General features: G+C 36.1%; 1 protein-coding gene across 2 annotated transcripts in view; it reads left to right on the forward strand.

Moving 5' to 3' along the window:
• The window catches only part of WRN (WRN RecQ like helicase), a 130,429-nt gene that overhangs the window by 56,949 nt on the left and 57,427 nt on the right, over window positions 1–16,053 (forward strand). For both annotated transcript variants that reach the window (XM_061177178.1, XM_061177177.1), the window contains exons 16-18: window positions 3,300–3,382; window positions 7,833–7,939; window positions 14,639–14,826. In XM_061177178.1, the coding sequence (XP_061033161.1) occupies window positions 3,300–3,382; window positions 7,833–7,939; window positions 14,639–14,826 (378 nt within the window). The remainder of the gene's footprint in view (window positions 1–3,299; window positions 3,383–7,832; window positions 7,940–14,638; window positions 14,827–16,053) is intronic.

Consider the following 16,053-nt stretch of genomic DNA (forward strand, 5'->3'; position numbering starts at 1 on the left):
GTGGGATCTTCCTGGACCAGGGTTCAAACCCGTGTCCCCTGCATTGGCAGGTGGATTCTTAACCACTGTGCCACCAGGGAAGTCCCAGTGTATACAGATTTTTGTATGGACATATATTCTCATGTCATTGGTATAAACCAAGGAGTGGAATGACTGGGTCATGTAGTGGATATATATTTAACCTTTTTATTCTAATTGAGGTAAATCTACATAATATAATATTCACCATTTTAATTATTTTCAAAGTGTACAGTTCAGTGGCTTTTAGTACATTCACAATGTTGTACAACCATCACCACTATCTAATTCCAGAACATTTTCAGAACCCACCCCCAAAACCTCCATGTCGTGAAGCAGTCACTCCCTATTGTCCTCCTTCACTCCCTTCCAGTCACTAATCTTTCTGTCTCAATGATTTGCCTATTTTGGACATTTCATATAAATGGGCTCATACAGGATGTGGCCTTATGTGTCTGGCTTCTTTCACTTAGTGTAATGTTATCAGTACTTCATTTCTTTTTGTGGATGAATAATATTCCATTGTATGGACATATATTTTATTTATTCATCAGTGCTGGACATTTAGGTTGTTTCTACTTTTTGGCTGTTATGAATCATGGTACTATGAATATTTGTGTATAAGTTTTTATGGGAACATATGTTTTCAGTTCTTCTGTGTACATGCCTAGGAGTAGGATTGCTGAGTCATATGATAATTCTGTGTTAACTTTTTGAGAAACTGCCAGACTTTTTTGAGAGTGGTTGTACCATTTCACATTCCCACCAGCAGTGTCTTAGAGTTCCAATTCCTCCCCATCTCTGCCATCACTTGGTATGGTCAGTCTTTAATTTTAGCCATTCTAATAGGATGTCAGTGTGTTTTTAATTTGCATTTCCTTAATGACTAATGATGTTGAGCATCTTTTCATATACTTATTAGCCATCTGTATATCTTTGAGGAAGTGTTTGTTTACATCTTTTGCCTATTCCTTATTGTTTTTTTCTTATGAATTTTGATAGTCATTTGTATATTCTGAATATAAATCCCTCATTTGGTATATGGTTGGCAAACATCTCTTAGTTTATGATTTCTCTTTTCATTCTCTTAACAGTTCCTTTAAAGAGCACTTTTTCATTTTTATAATGTCCAGTTTGTCAATTTGTTGTTTTATGGATTTTGCTTTTGCTGTTGCTTTTTGGTGCCTCACTCATGATCACAAATATTTTCTTTTTTATTTCCTTCTAAAAATGTTATAGTTTTATGTTTTACATTTAGATCTATGACCCATTTTGTGTACATTTTGTATATTGTACCAGGTATTGATTACAATTCTTTTTTTTTTTTTTGCATAGGCATATCCATTTCTTCCAGCTCCATTTGTTGAAAAGACTATCCTTTCTGCACTGTATTTCTTTTTTTTTTTTAACTTTTTTTCTTTTTAAATTAATTAATTAATTAATTAATTTTTGGCTGTGTTGGGTCTTCGTTTCTGTGCGAGGGCTTTCTCTAGTTGCGGCAAGCGGGGGCCACTCTTCATCGCGGTGCGCGGGCCTCTCACTATCGCGGCCTCTCTTGTTGCGGAGCACAGGCTCCAGACGCGCAGGCTCAGTAGTTGTGGCTCACGGGCCTAGTTGCTCCGCGGCATGTGGCATCTTCCCAGACCAGGGCTCGAACCCGTGTCCCCTGCGTTGGCAGGCAGATTCTCAACCACTGCGCCACCAGGGAAGCCCTGCACTGTATTTCTTTTGCACCTTTGTGAAAAATAAATTGACTAAATATATGTGGGTTTATTGCTACACTCTTTATTTTCTGTACTATCAATCTGTTTGTCTGCCTGGATTGGTGTCTTGAGTACTATAGCTTTATAATAAGCCTTGAAATAGGTAGTACAAGTCTTCCATGTTTGTTCTTTCAAAAATTTTTTGTTTTTGTTTTTGGTCTGTTCTAGGTCCTTTGTATTTCCATAAGTATTTCAATATCACCTTTTCAATTAAAATGCCAGCTGGGATTTGATTGGGTTTACCTTGAATCTAGATATCTAAGAATTAGTTGTCTTTATAATTCTAATCACTGTTTTACACTGAGGAAACTGAGGCACACTGAAGAAACTGAGGCACACCGAAGTTAAGTACCTGTCTAAGATCACTTAGCTTGTAAGAGGTAGAACTGAGATTCAAACCTGAATAGTCTGGCATCAGAACTAATTATTTATATGATTTCCTGTGTTAATTAGACTACTGAGTTAATTTCATGAGATTAAAAGTGTATCTGTTCTGTTCTTAATTGTTTTGTTCCAATTCCTAGTGAAAGCACCATGCGTAGCACACAGTAGATTAAATATTTCATAGTCTTTTCATATAGAACATTGTTTCATTTTATTTAATTTGATCTATATCTTCATTTGGTAGAATGGAAAAGAGACTCTATACATATTTTGCCCTAGCCCTAACCTTTATTGCATACATTGTCTTAATCAGGATTCTATCTGCCCAGAATAGAAATCAGTCACATTAGTTTAAGCAAATACTGAATTTTATATTAAGGATACAAGAATGTCTTGTGGATCCCTCTGAAAAGAAATTAGCCAGCCCTCAGGAGGAGACTGGAATGGGTATTAAAAATACAGTAGGGCTTTCTTTTTATCCATAGCCTCTGTGTGTATTCCTCATTCTTCTCTCTGAGGAGGTGAGCATTCTCTGCTCTTCTAGTCACAAAATAGATTGCTCTGCAGCTTCTTTTTTTTTTTTTTTTTTTTTAAACATGTTACAGGTCTTGCCACTTGGAGACTGACTGGTTGTTTCTTGGTTAGACCCCCAAATTCTAGGACAGAGACTAACTGACTTGACTTTCATATGCTGTCTGTCCCTGGCCCGAGAAGATGCAGGCAAGACAGCAGAGTACACAGGAGAATCATGGGTGCTATGGATTTAATCATGGAGATGGGGGTCAAGGGTAGGATAATGGGTGGATTGCTAACACATAAAAGGTTTACTTTAGGCTTGATCATTTAACTCAAGCCACTGTGGTTTTGGGGCTAGACTGCTGGAAATCAGAATCTGGCTTCTAATGGCACCTTATGCTGAGTACTCCCTGGCTGGTATTGCCAACGTTTGTTTTGATGCATTGAAGTGAAATCAAAGAACCAGAATATGTGCATCTCTACATACATATAACATTCATTTTGTTTTTAATAAGTGGCATAATACATTATTTAAAAAATTATCAGGTGTTATGGTTTTCAGTTGTATTCATTGGGTGATTGTTTTTATATTTCCTGTTTCTTTGTTTGTTTTTACAGAGGCAAATACCGAATTGTGTACATAACTCCAGAATTCTGTTCAAGTAACTTGGACCTACTCCAGCAACTGCAGGCTAATATTGGTAAGTGGTATGATAGAATCTTTATAAGTATTTATTAAATTGAGATATTCTTTAAAGTTAAACTTATGAATGGATACCTGATTTTACTTCTCTTAAAGTTTATTTCAAACCTTATCTCCTCCAGGAAATTTCTGCCTCTCCAACATGGTGTCTCTCCTGTCCTATCCCAAAGTATTCTATAATTCCCTCTGCCATAGAAATTAGGCTCCTGCATTGTAATTACCTGTCTATATATCTGTTTTCTTCTGCTAGACTGTAAACTTTTCAGGGAAAAATGCCGTTCGTATTTCTTTATATTTCCCGAGTGCAGTGCCTGGCACATAGTAGGCATTTAAATGTATTGTTGAATAAATATTGAATCTTAGATTCTGTGAAATTATAATTTCCTCTTTTTCATATTCTGAATCTAAATTAAGTCAGTGTAGTGGTTCTCTACCCTTGTTGTTCATGAAAATCACCTTTCAAACTTTAAAAAAATGTCAGATCCTCAAACCTTGAAAATTGTGATTTAATGCACCTGGCACGAGGCTGTGGCAGCTGTAGTTTTTTCACAGGTGATTCTGATGTGTAGTCAGGTTGGAAACCACAGTACCTTTGATTATTTGCTATCAGTGAGTATGATTAATTAAAAAAATTAGATAGTAAGTCAGAGCCTGTGTCCTAGAAAATGTAAATATAGAATTAATTAAAAGCTGGTATCATTTTTTTTTTCTTTTGTGATTAAAACATTTCTGTCGGTTTTTCGCTTCTTGATGGTTAGGCTCAGCTATCCAAGAGTTGCAGTCACGGCTTCTATTGTAATTGCACATATTTCAAACATTCAGTTGAACCAAACAATCTTAGCTTTCTAATGTAATATGATCTCATTTTATAATTATATATTAAAATAATTCCTAACAGGTAGTTTTTTAACATTGCAGTGTCTCATTTAATGGTTACTTGCATATAACTCTAGGAAAGCATTTAACAATTGTTCTAACAATATAGTGAAAACAAATACTTATCTTTTAATATGTGTTAAATATCAACAAAAGAATGAGGGCAGAAATTAGCATTTGATTAAATATATTATCAAAAATTGCAACCATCAGCTGTTAAACTCCCCTATTGGCATGTTATATTTTTGCCTTAAATGGAAAACAAATTTGGTGTGTGTCCTATTAGGTTGTATGAAGTTCTTATGAATATTTCGCTTTCGATTAAACCCAACAACCCTAGATATATAAATTCCGTGGTTTTACTGCAAAAGTTAGGGTCTATGTCCATAGTGGTCTGGATATGTTTTGTTCCATATTAGTATTTGTTTTGTTTCTGTGGTGGAGTTAATCCAGTATTTACTTAGATCCTTTTTTTTTTAAAATTATTTATTTATTTATTTATTTATTTTTGGCTGTGTTGGGTCTTCGTTTCTGTGCGAGGGCTTTCTCCAGTTGCGGCAAGCGGGGGCCACTCTTCATCACGGTGCGCGGGCCTCTCACTATCGCGGCCTCTCTTGTTGCGGAGCACAGGCTCCAGACGCGCAGGCTCAGTAGTTATGGCTCATGGGCCTAGTTGCTCCGCGGCATGTGGGATCTTCCCAGACCAGGGCTCGAACCCGTGTCCCCTGCATCGGCAGGCAGATTCTCAACCACTGCGCCACCAAGGAAGCCCTACTTAGATCCTTTTGACAGGTAGTTCTATTTCTCTCTTTTAATTTTTTCTAAAGCATTAAATTATGAACACTGCAATTATTAGAGCTGCGTACTCTGCATAAAATGGATGAAAATGCTCTTTTTGGTTGACTGTCAATGTTGAACAAAATAGAATAAATTCTTTCTGAAATACTTTTATTTAATTTTTATTTGCAGGAATTTGTAAAACGCTTGCAGCAGTGAATATACTTAGAATTTTATTTGTACAATAGTTTGACATTTAGCTATTCAGATTTATGATTTTTATGATGTGTTATTATTTAAGTAATATGGGTTTATAACAGAAGCAGCAAACAGAATTTTACATAGAGACCCCTTAAAAGCAAACACACCTGTAATTGTCTTGTAACTTTGGAAGTAGGCTTGAATGACAGGTGTGCCAAAATGAAATATGTCCTGGACCTGGGCAGACACTTGGACTTGCACGTTTAATGTGGAAGTTCGCAGAAGCTTGCCTCAGCTGCTTGTGAAGGGCAAAGTTTAACTCCATTAAAAGCTAGTTAGTTGGACTTCCCTGGTGGCGCAGTGGTTAAGAATCCGCCTGCCAATGCAGGGGACGTGAGTTCGAGCCCTGGTCCGGGAAGATCCTACATGCTGCGGAGCAACTAAGCCCGTGTGCCACAACTACTGAGCCTGCACTCTAGAGCCCGTGAGCCACAACTACTGAGCACATGTGCCACAACTACTGAAGCCCGCATGCCTAGAGCCCGTGCTCCACAACGAGAGAAGCCACCGCAATGAGAAGCCCGCGCACCGCAACTAAGAGGAGCCCCCACTCGCCGCAACTAGAGAAAGCCCACACGCAGCAACGAAGACCCAATGCAGCCAAAAATAAATAAATACATAAAATAATAAAAATAGATAAATAAATAATAAAAATTCTTATTAAAATAAGCTAGTTAGTCAAACCTATAATTATAAGGAAGGTTTTAAAATAAAGGAGGAGCTGTCATCTTTGTTTTAATTTATTTAATTTAAAATCTGGGTCATGTAGTTTCTAAACCCAAATAAGTATAGTGGTAACATTGAATTTGTCCCAGCCACTCAGGAAATAGAAATTTGATGTGATCAACCTGTATTTGTTCATATTTAGTAGGTTTCTTTTTTTTCTTTCTTTCTTTCTTTTTCTTCTCCAACTCATTGTACTTGGTAATCTCAATGAATTGTAATTATTTGCTTGTCTGTCTCTTTTAGAATTGTGAGCCCCTCAAAATCATGGATTGCATTTTACTAATCATTTTATACCTAGAAAAGTGTTTGGAACATAGTGGGAATTTAATAACTATAATAATAATAGCTTATTTTTTTTTATTGAGCTGTCTTTTGTGCCAGCCCCTATCTTAGCATTTTACGTGAATGATCTAATTTAATCTTCAGAGTAACTAAAAAATGTTAGGTACTTTTATTACCTACCTTATACTTGTGGGAACCTGACACTTGGAAGCTTAAGTAACATGCTTAAGGTAATATAAATAGTAAGCCAGGTTATGCATCTAGGTAGTCTGACTCTAGAGCACATGTTTTTAATCATCTCACTAGTGGCAAAACATTATAAATTCTCAGATAAGCATCAAGTAGTGATCATCCCCATTGAAGGGAAAAATTATTTTTGTCTTAAGTATTAATTTGGTGATCGAGGGCAAAAGCACTACTGTCACTACTTTGAAATATCTGAAGACGTTTTAGTGAATGATTATATAATAAAGCCCTTTTCTGAAATGCATTACTACACACTGTTGATTCTGTTTCAGTGTGGGTATGTGGCGTGAGGGCAGAGTAGAGGCGTTGCTAGGGGAAGAGAACAAAGTACATTCCTTCTTACCTACTTTGTACATAATGAGATTTAGTTCTTCCCTTACCATTTTATATTAGAAAACGTGGATGTCATCCGTCTTCCAGAACTGGCATTACAGAGGAACTCTGCAGTGTAATATGTGATCAGTCACGGACAGTGATGCATTTAATCTTAGTATGAAATACGCTGAGTCTTTCTATCTCTCTTTTTTTTGTTGTTTTTACTGTATTTACTTATTTATTTTATTTTTGGCTGTGTTGGGTCTTCGTTGCTGCGCACGGGCTTTCTCTAGTTGTGGTGAGCGGGGGCTACTCTTTGTTGTGGTGCGCGGGCTTCTCATTGCGGTGGCTTCTCTTGTTGCGGAGCACGGGCTCTGGGTGCACGGGCTTCAGTAGTTGTGGCGCACGGGCTTAGTTGCTCCACAGCATATGGGATCTTCCCAGACCAGGGCTTGAACCCGTGTCCTCTGTATTGTCAGGAGGATTCTTAACCACTGAGCCACCAGGGAAGCCTCTCTATCTCTTTTGATAGCTAATCCATGAGATAAAATTGAAAGTATTACCAAAGAGAAATAGAACAGCTCTTTTTTTTAGGGCAGTATTGTTGCAAATGAGTGATAGCTTTGAGGACAAAGTAATAGTAAGTAACTAATTTCTCTGAGGAATAATGATGAAAGTTAAAATTCAATAAATATGTTGTTTGAAAAATATATATTTATCTCTTTTATCCATATGCCTTTTATCCATATATCTCCCTTTGCCTATTTTCAATAATGATTTTTGGTGTTATCTGATGTTATTTATGCTTGTATTTTCATATGAACCAAATACTTTGATTTTAATTATTTATACTACTTTCTGTAATATTTATATATTCTAATGAAGATGGTGGTAACAATTTAGATGCGTGTATTACTTTTTTTGAACTTTATTTTCTCCATTTACATATTTTTCTTTTTTTATAGGTATCACACTTATTGCTGTGGATGAGGCTCACTGTATTTCTGAGTGGGGGCATGATTTTAGAAGTTCATTCAGAACTCTGGGCTCCATAAAGGCAGTACTCCCATCGGTAAGCTTTGCCAAGTGCAATGTCTTGAAATGACTTTCTTACCAAGGGAGAGTCCAGGATTGGGGAATGGCCAAAAAGCTGAAGATTCCTCTATGAAAGGGCAAATGGATGATGTAAGCAGGGGAAAGATTTTTTTAAAAAATTCTAACCTTGACTTCCTTCTAAGGTTGGCATGTAATTTATTGAGGAATACTATAGAGCAGGACTTGGCAAACTTTTTCTGGTTCTCACACTTTCTTTCCTAATTATAAAGAACAGGAAAGTTTTATATGAGTGTTCTATATGAATGGCATATTTTATACAAAGAGCTTAAAAACTTATAATATTGGCATCATTTTATTTTTTATTTTGAAAAATTATGGATTCACAGGCAATTGTAAAAAAAAAAATGTACAGGAATGTTCTATGTACTGTTTCCCCAGTGGTAATATCTTGAATAACTGTAGTATAGTATCAGTAGGTATATGACATTGCTACAGTTTGTTCTTAGTTCACTAGTTTTATAAGTGTGTGTGGGTATATATGTATATTGTCCTATACAGTTTTATCTCATATGTATGTTTGTATAACTACCATTGCAATCAAGGTACAGAACTATTCCATTACCATAGGCTCCCTGGAGCCATCCTTTTACAGGCATACCCACCGTTCCCATCACCCCTAACCCTAACCCCTGGTGACCACTAATCTGGTCTCCATTTGTATAATTTTGTTATTTCAACAATGTTAAATAAATTGAATTGTATGGTTTGTCACCTTTTGGAACTGGCTTATGTGAGTAAACCAAAAAAAAAGTATTAGAAATTATTTGTTATTCTTTTGATAGATTATCTAGTTCAACCTCATTTCTTATTAAGCGTGCTTTTTGAGAGCTATCTTAAATATAGTTTCTTTTTTGTTAGCTCTTATAAAGATTTGATTGGCGCAGACATTACAATAAAACAAAACAAATGAACAAAAAACTTGAATGTAACACTTAGTAAGGATATATTGGAAGAGAATCAAAGTAATGTGAATTGAGCTCCAACTATGGGACTGGCCTTGGGTCAGTGTTTTTATCTTGGTTAACCCTCATAACAATCCAGCAACATAAATATCTTCATTACTTTCTTCTTTTTAAAAAAAATTTTTTAATATAATTTTTAAAGGTTACACTCTATTTACAGTTATTACAAAATATTGGCTCTATTCCCTGTGTTGTACAATACATCCTTGAGCCTATCTTACACCCAGTAGTTTGTACCTCCCACTCCCTTACCCCTATGTCGCCCCTCCCCACTGCCCACTAGTTTCATTACCTTCCTCTTGAAACAGTTCTTCTCTTACCAGTGGGATAGCACACTCTCTGGTTCTCTTCCTTCCTTATTATCTCTTCTTTCTCAGTTTCCTCTGCTTATTTCTTTTCATCTCCCTGCCCTTTTAACATTGGCATGCCTGAAACCTTAGTCTTTGGACCTATTCTCTTTCCTCTCTGTACTTACTTCCTTGGTCATTTCATCCAACGTACGGTTTTAACTAAAATCTATACGCTGACAACTCCCAGATTTATATCCTCACCCTGAATTGATACCAGCAATGTATGAGTGGTTCAGTTTCTCTCCCTCCTTTTTAGCATTTGCTGTTATTATTACTATTTTTTATTTTAATCATTTTATGGATTAATATACGTATATACACACACACACTCTTACATAAACGTTAGCTGCCTGTTCACCGTCTCTCTACTTGGATGCCTGACAGGCATCTGAAACGTAAGCTGTTCTTAACTTCCTGATATTCTCCCCATCCCACAGCAGCTCTTCCCTCACTCTCCCGCATCTCATTGAGTAGCAGCTGCATCCTTCTGGTGCTCAGGCCAAGATTTTTGGAATTTTCTCCCACCCTTCTTTTTCTCTTACAGTCTACCCCACATTTAAACAGTAAAGAAATCTCATGAGGTCTTCAGATTATGTACAGAATCTGATCACTTCTCTCTTGATCCCTGCTACCACCCTGGTACAAGCCACCGTCTCCTTTCACCTGGCTATTACAACAGTCCCCTGGTTGGTCTGTTTTCACTCTTACCCTCCTTAGTCTATTTCAATACAGCATCCAGAGTGATACTTTGAAAATGTAAGTCAGACAGATCATGTCTTCTGCTCAGAACCCTCTGGCTGCAGACCATTTCACTCTAAATAAAGACACTACATATCTTAAATGATCTGGCCTTTATTTTCTCTTTGACCTCATCCTCTGCTACTTGTCTCCTCATTTACTGGCTTCTAGCCGCACTGTTTGTTTTCATTGATATTCTTCAAAGGTGCCAACCGTGCTCCTACCTTAGGGCTTTGTTCCCACTCTTCCCTCTCCCTGAATAATTTTCCCCTGGGTAGTTCACATGGTGTATCCCTCACTTTTCTCAAGTCTGCTGAAATATTACCTTTTTTTTTAGGCCTCCTGGGCCACCATATTCAAAATTTCAAATTAACCCCTCTCCCCCAGCCATCAGCTTTCCTCATATTCCTTTCCTGTTTTTAAAATAGCACTTGTCGCTGTTTAACTTAACGTATTAATAATACATTTTGTCTATTGCCTGTGGGTCCCCACTAGAATATTCTTTGTGGGGAGGGTTTTTGCTGATTTGGTTTATAAAATCTACAACAGTACCTGGCACATAGTGAGTGTTCCATAAGTAATGGGGTAAATGAATAAATGAATTTCGATGAGAAAGCTGAGAATGTGAGAAGTAACTTTCCCACACAGGCAGTGAGAGGTAGGGCCGGGCAGTGCTCCACAGTGGGACACTATGCTAGTTTCTAAAGCAAATGATTCGAAAGAAGTTTAAAATAGTTTCTCCCCTAAAGTAGCACATAGTCCAGTAAAGGAGTTTAGATTCAGAATTACCTATAAAAGTAGAAGCAATAGTACCAAACAATAAATGGTGTATGGAACAGTATGAATAATATAGAAAGATTAATAGTGTTAATAGTACCTGTATAGAGAAAGAAGATATTTGTATGGCGAAAGTCACTAGGCTCAGGTTCCTTGAGGACTGCTTTCTATTAATTTAGAACAGTTTAAAGTAAGCTTTTAGAAGCTAGGAAGATTGCTTTCTTTAATCCTTTCCTGGGCCTTTGATTCTAGAAGGATTGTGTTAGAGGAGTTTTAAATGTTTTATGCAGTTCTGAAACACTTTTCAGTGTTGAATTAAGTCTTTTATTATGTCAGGCTGTGGACTCCATTAGATTCTTTTCATTTCTTGGGATGATTCACTGTAGCACAGGATGTTCGTCAAGCAATGGCTGAGAAAACCTTTTTCCCCTAGTGTTTTCATGAATTCTCTTTATTAGCTAAGTGGTGAGAAATGCCACCTGGTAGTTGTAGGACTCTCATTTTCCTCACTGTTCTCAGTGCTTTTTTTTCTTCTAGTCACAATCACCCTGGGACAACTGGCGTAAACTCACAGTGCTTCACACCATATTATTTCAGTAAGTTCAAAAGTAGCAAAAAATCATTAACTCATTTTGCATAAAGATTCCCATTTGGAGAGAATCTGACAAAATGAGTCTCAAGAAAGAGCAGCCAGGTAGAAAGCTTTACATCAGCCTTAAAAGTCTATGAAATTCAAATAAGAGGAACTGTGAGAAATGTGAGACATGTTGGATCTTCCCATTACTTTCTCCCCAGCCCTTTCACAAAGATCAGCACGTAGTAGACACTCAGGAACTATTTGGAGTTAGTGAATGAATGAATGAACGAAGCATGATATTATAGAGTACATAGATTAACTATACCACCCAAATTTAGAAGCAGATATAGTTCTTGGAATTCGTAGATGTGACACCATTGAAGTATATGTCTCAGGCATTCCTAAATTTATAGTCACAAGATTAATTTACATTTTGTTGCTTATTTTAACAAAACTTGGTACTTATTACCAAAGAAACCAAGATTTGCCAACTGAAAGAACAAGTTTCATGAGTTAAGAACTTGATATAACTGAGTGGCAGGGTAATTTATCACCCACACCAGTTTGCTTTTGAAGATTAAAAGGTGCAAGCTATTAATAACTATGCTGTGATGACAGGATAAACTGAGAGTATCCCAGCAAACCAGGCTGTATGGACACCTTTCTCCTAACCAGCCTGTGTGTTATTTTTACACTTCACTGTAGTTTATAACTTTTAAGCACCAAAGATTCTAAGGGAGACTATTCTGTTCATTTCTGAAGGGAAAGTAAATATTGTTCCATTAAGTTTAATACATTCCATTACTTTATTCTATTTTCTAAGTTGTGGAAGCAACATTCTTAACTGTAACTTTCTAGAACGTTGGCAAAGGAGGGAATTTATAATGATTTTTCCTGTTAGCAGGTCACTAGAATAAGGAGTTTCTAGTGGCAAAGTGGGAATTTTTAAGTTAGAAGAGAGGTTAACATCCTGTAGCCCTCTCCATCTCATATTTTGATGAAAAAACTGAGGCCAAGAGAAGTTAGCCCTTTCCAAAGTCAGTGGCAAGTCTGGGAGTAGTGGCCATGTCTCTGCAGTTCTTTTGTAGAATTCTTTTCAGTTGTTGCAGTAATATCAGTGATAGCTGACACTTCTTGAGTGCTTACTAGACACTAGACCTTTGTGTTCAGCACACCAGACCTTTTATCCCATTTGGTCTTCACAGTGACTTTATGAGGTTGTTGCTGTTATTACAACCATCTTATAGATGAGGATACCAAAGTTTAGAGAGTGAAATAAACAGCTCAAGGGACTTCCCTGGCAGTCCACTGGTTAGGACTCTGCGCTTCCACCGAAGGGGGCACGGGTTCAGTCCCTGGTCAGGGAACTAAGATCCTGCAAGCCGTGTGGCGTGGCCAAAAAAATATATATGTGTAAAAAAAATAAACAGCTCAAAATCTCACATCTAGTTAGTGGCAAAGACAGGCTTTGAACTCAGACAATTGATTCTAAAGGAGAGTTTTACACCACTGTGCTGCTTTTTGCCAGATTTTTCTACTAACTTCTTCAAAATGTGTTATGGTTCATGCTTATTTCCTTCTTTTCACAAAAGCATTGCTCGTCCACTCATACATTATATTGCTTAGAAACAAACCAGGCCCTCTTTTCTTATAGTCTCTATCCTGAAAACTTCTGTCTTTATGTGTGTATGCAGTTAAACAACAAGCATTTTTTAGTGCATTTGTAAATTGTTTGAGTAACGCACTTACGTTGATGGAACTCTTTGTTGTTGTGAGGGTGAGAATATGCACGTCCTAAGAACTTCAGTGTTTCAACTTCCCTTATTCTCAGCCATATATTTGCTATAGATATTTTTATTTGCTATAAAGACATAAAGCAGGTATATACATATATATTAAGCCTTGATTAGAGAAACTAACTTCTTTATAAATTGGCATATTCATATATAAGTTGTTAGGCAGACACTCTCTAAATTCAGAGAACAGTCTGATTGTAAGCCAAAAATCAATTAAGTTAATTTGGGGTATTTTTAAAATAATTTCACAGAATTTAAGGATAGAGAATACAAAAATGCCAATTACCTGGTCACATTGATTTTGATATAATTTTTTCCCATTTAAAAATTACTCCCAAACTTAATTGATTATTTTTACATGAGCTTTGAGATAATTTTTAATTCAGTAAAGCTATATTGATTGTAAAAATAGTTTTTAATAAATTGTATCTTGTTTTTCAAATTCTGTAATTGCTTTTTTACAAATTGCACTTAAATTTTCATGTATGTACGATAATTGCTTAAACTGATTTGTGAGGTAGATGTATTGTGTCTGAAGAGCTATGTTATGAGGATATTATTTACTGTATTTGTGATAAGCTAAAAAGAGTATTAAGAAAGTTGTAATCTTGGATATCAAGCAGCTAATGATATAGGAACAATTTTTCTGATTATGAAATAATAGCATAGTTGATTAGAACTCCTTTTGATAATAGTGGCAGAAATATTAAATCTAGTTTCATGGGAGGTGTGTTGTTATCCCATTTTAGAATTTCTGAAAGATCACATACTCATGTTTTTCCTGGTACCTGCTGTGCCTCCTGCTTTGGCTGCTAATGCAGTCAAGAAGTCTTCGCTAGATTGAAAATAGAACATGACTCGGTTGCTCAAGGAATCAGTTAATAATAGATGTTTCATTCTCTCCTTTTTTCTTTTACATAGTATGCCACGATTAACTCACTAAAACTGGTGAGAGGTTATCCAGATCACTGAGAGCTTTTCTTTTACAATAGATCTGAAAAGCCATCGACCAATATATTTAATATAGGAGACAAAAAAGACTTGGGCTTTGTATAGGTAGATTTTCAGTGAATGAAGGGTTTATAATTTGTGAATGATAGATTAATGAAAAATAAGACATAACATACCCCTCATTTGTACCAGCACTATTATAAATGTAAAAATAATAAATGGAAAGGTAGATAATTGATAAATGGACTTAATTTAATAAGGTAGATTGCATTTAGAAATCTTACGAATTTAGTGTTTTATTTGAATGATTTCTCAGAAGGCTGAGAAACAAGTATGAAGGAAGTGTTTTTCTCTTCTTTGAAAGAGAATAATTTTAAAGTTGCATTTTTAACCCTGTTCCTCTGTTCCTCCTGTAATTGTCTTCCAGTCTCTTTCTAAGAGGCAGTAGATGTTGGGAATTATTGAGCTCTTCCCTTGGTTAAAAATCACTTTTACTTATTTCAGGTTCCAATTGTTGCACTGACTGCTACTGCAAGTTCTTCAATCCGAGAAGACATTGTACGTTGCTTAAAACTGACGGATCCTCACATTACCTGTACTGGTTTTGATCGACCAAACTTGTATTTAGAAGTTGGACGAAAAACAGGAAACATCCTTCAGGATCTGAAGCAATTTCTTGTCCAGAAGACAGGGTGAGAATTTCATGGTTGATACATTTTAGTAACTTTTTTCTTCTTTTTAAAAAATGTATTTTATTTTTTAAAGTTATTTCCTTCTAATGTATATTTAACATATTTCAAATTCTGCTTAGCTTTCTTAATAATTGACAGACAACAAAAACAAATGAGTCTTTTATCTGAATTCTGTCTAGTTCACTAGTTATTTGAGTATTAAGGAATTTAAAAAGTCATCTTAATAATAAATACTTTTTGAGCCCATATCATGTGCCAAGGACTATCGGAGGTGCTTCATATAAGTGATCTAGTTTGATCCTTATAACTGCTCAGTAAGCTACATATTATTTTCATTTTACTGATGAAGAAACTGTCACTAGCTCTTCTTCCTATTTATTTTGCTTGGAGGCATTTTATATGTATGCTAAGAAAGCTTCCCTGAGCCTTATTCCCTGATTTGTCTTCTCAGTGAAAAGCTTATAACTTTCGTGTTATGAAATGTGTTTTTAAGTCAGAGTAGATGGAAATAATGTTTGTCCTACCAATATAAACAGAAAAATATAGGAAAATAGGGTTTAAAGAATAGCATTAGTGTTTTCCTTTTCAGAAGGGGGTAAAAAGAAGATTGACCCTAGGTAAGGAAACCCTATGGTAACTCTTGGTCCTTTAGGATGAATTTAAATGTAGAGTTCACTCTTGGCTTGACTGTCCTGTATTTCCATTAAAGCAAGAATGTAATGAATATACTCTGGGTGTTCTGCCTGCTCTAGGGATCTCTCCAAAGTGAATACGCATCATACTTCACTTTCTTTCTGTCCTAAAGGTAAAACTTTCTCTTGAAGAAGGCTGTTTATTTTAGGTTAGAGTATCCACAATCAGATCCTTATTTACTTTCCTAATGTTTGATCCTTTTCAGTCCATAGTATTCTCAATCTCTATGGCATTTCCCCCTAACCCTCTCCTTTTTTTTTTTTTCCTGACATTGTGATTATATTGTCCTCTTATGATATCTTATGTAAATAATTTCTTCTCACTATCTTTCATGTTAATTCTGCTAACTGAGGTTTTTATTACTTTTTAGCTCAGACTGTTATAGTCTCTCCTAACAGACATCCTTGCTCCTCAGGGCTCCCTGATTTTCAGATTTATCATCTGAAAGCACATCCCTGGGTCATGGTGTTCCTTTCCTGTGGACTAAAGGCCAGACTCCTTAGGCTAACATCCAAGACCATCCAAAGATTTTGA

Source organism: Eubalaena glacialis, chromosome 20 (genome assembly GCF_028564815.1).
Source record: "Eubalaena glacialis isolate mEubGla1 chromosome 20, mEubGla1.1.hap2.+ XY, whole genome shotgun sequence".
Taxonomy (NCBI): domain Eukaryota; kingdom Metazoa; phylum Chordata; class Mammalia; order Artiodactyla; family Balaenidae; genus Eubalaena; species Eubalaena glacialis.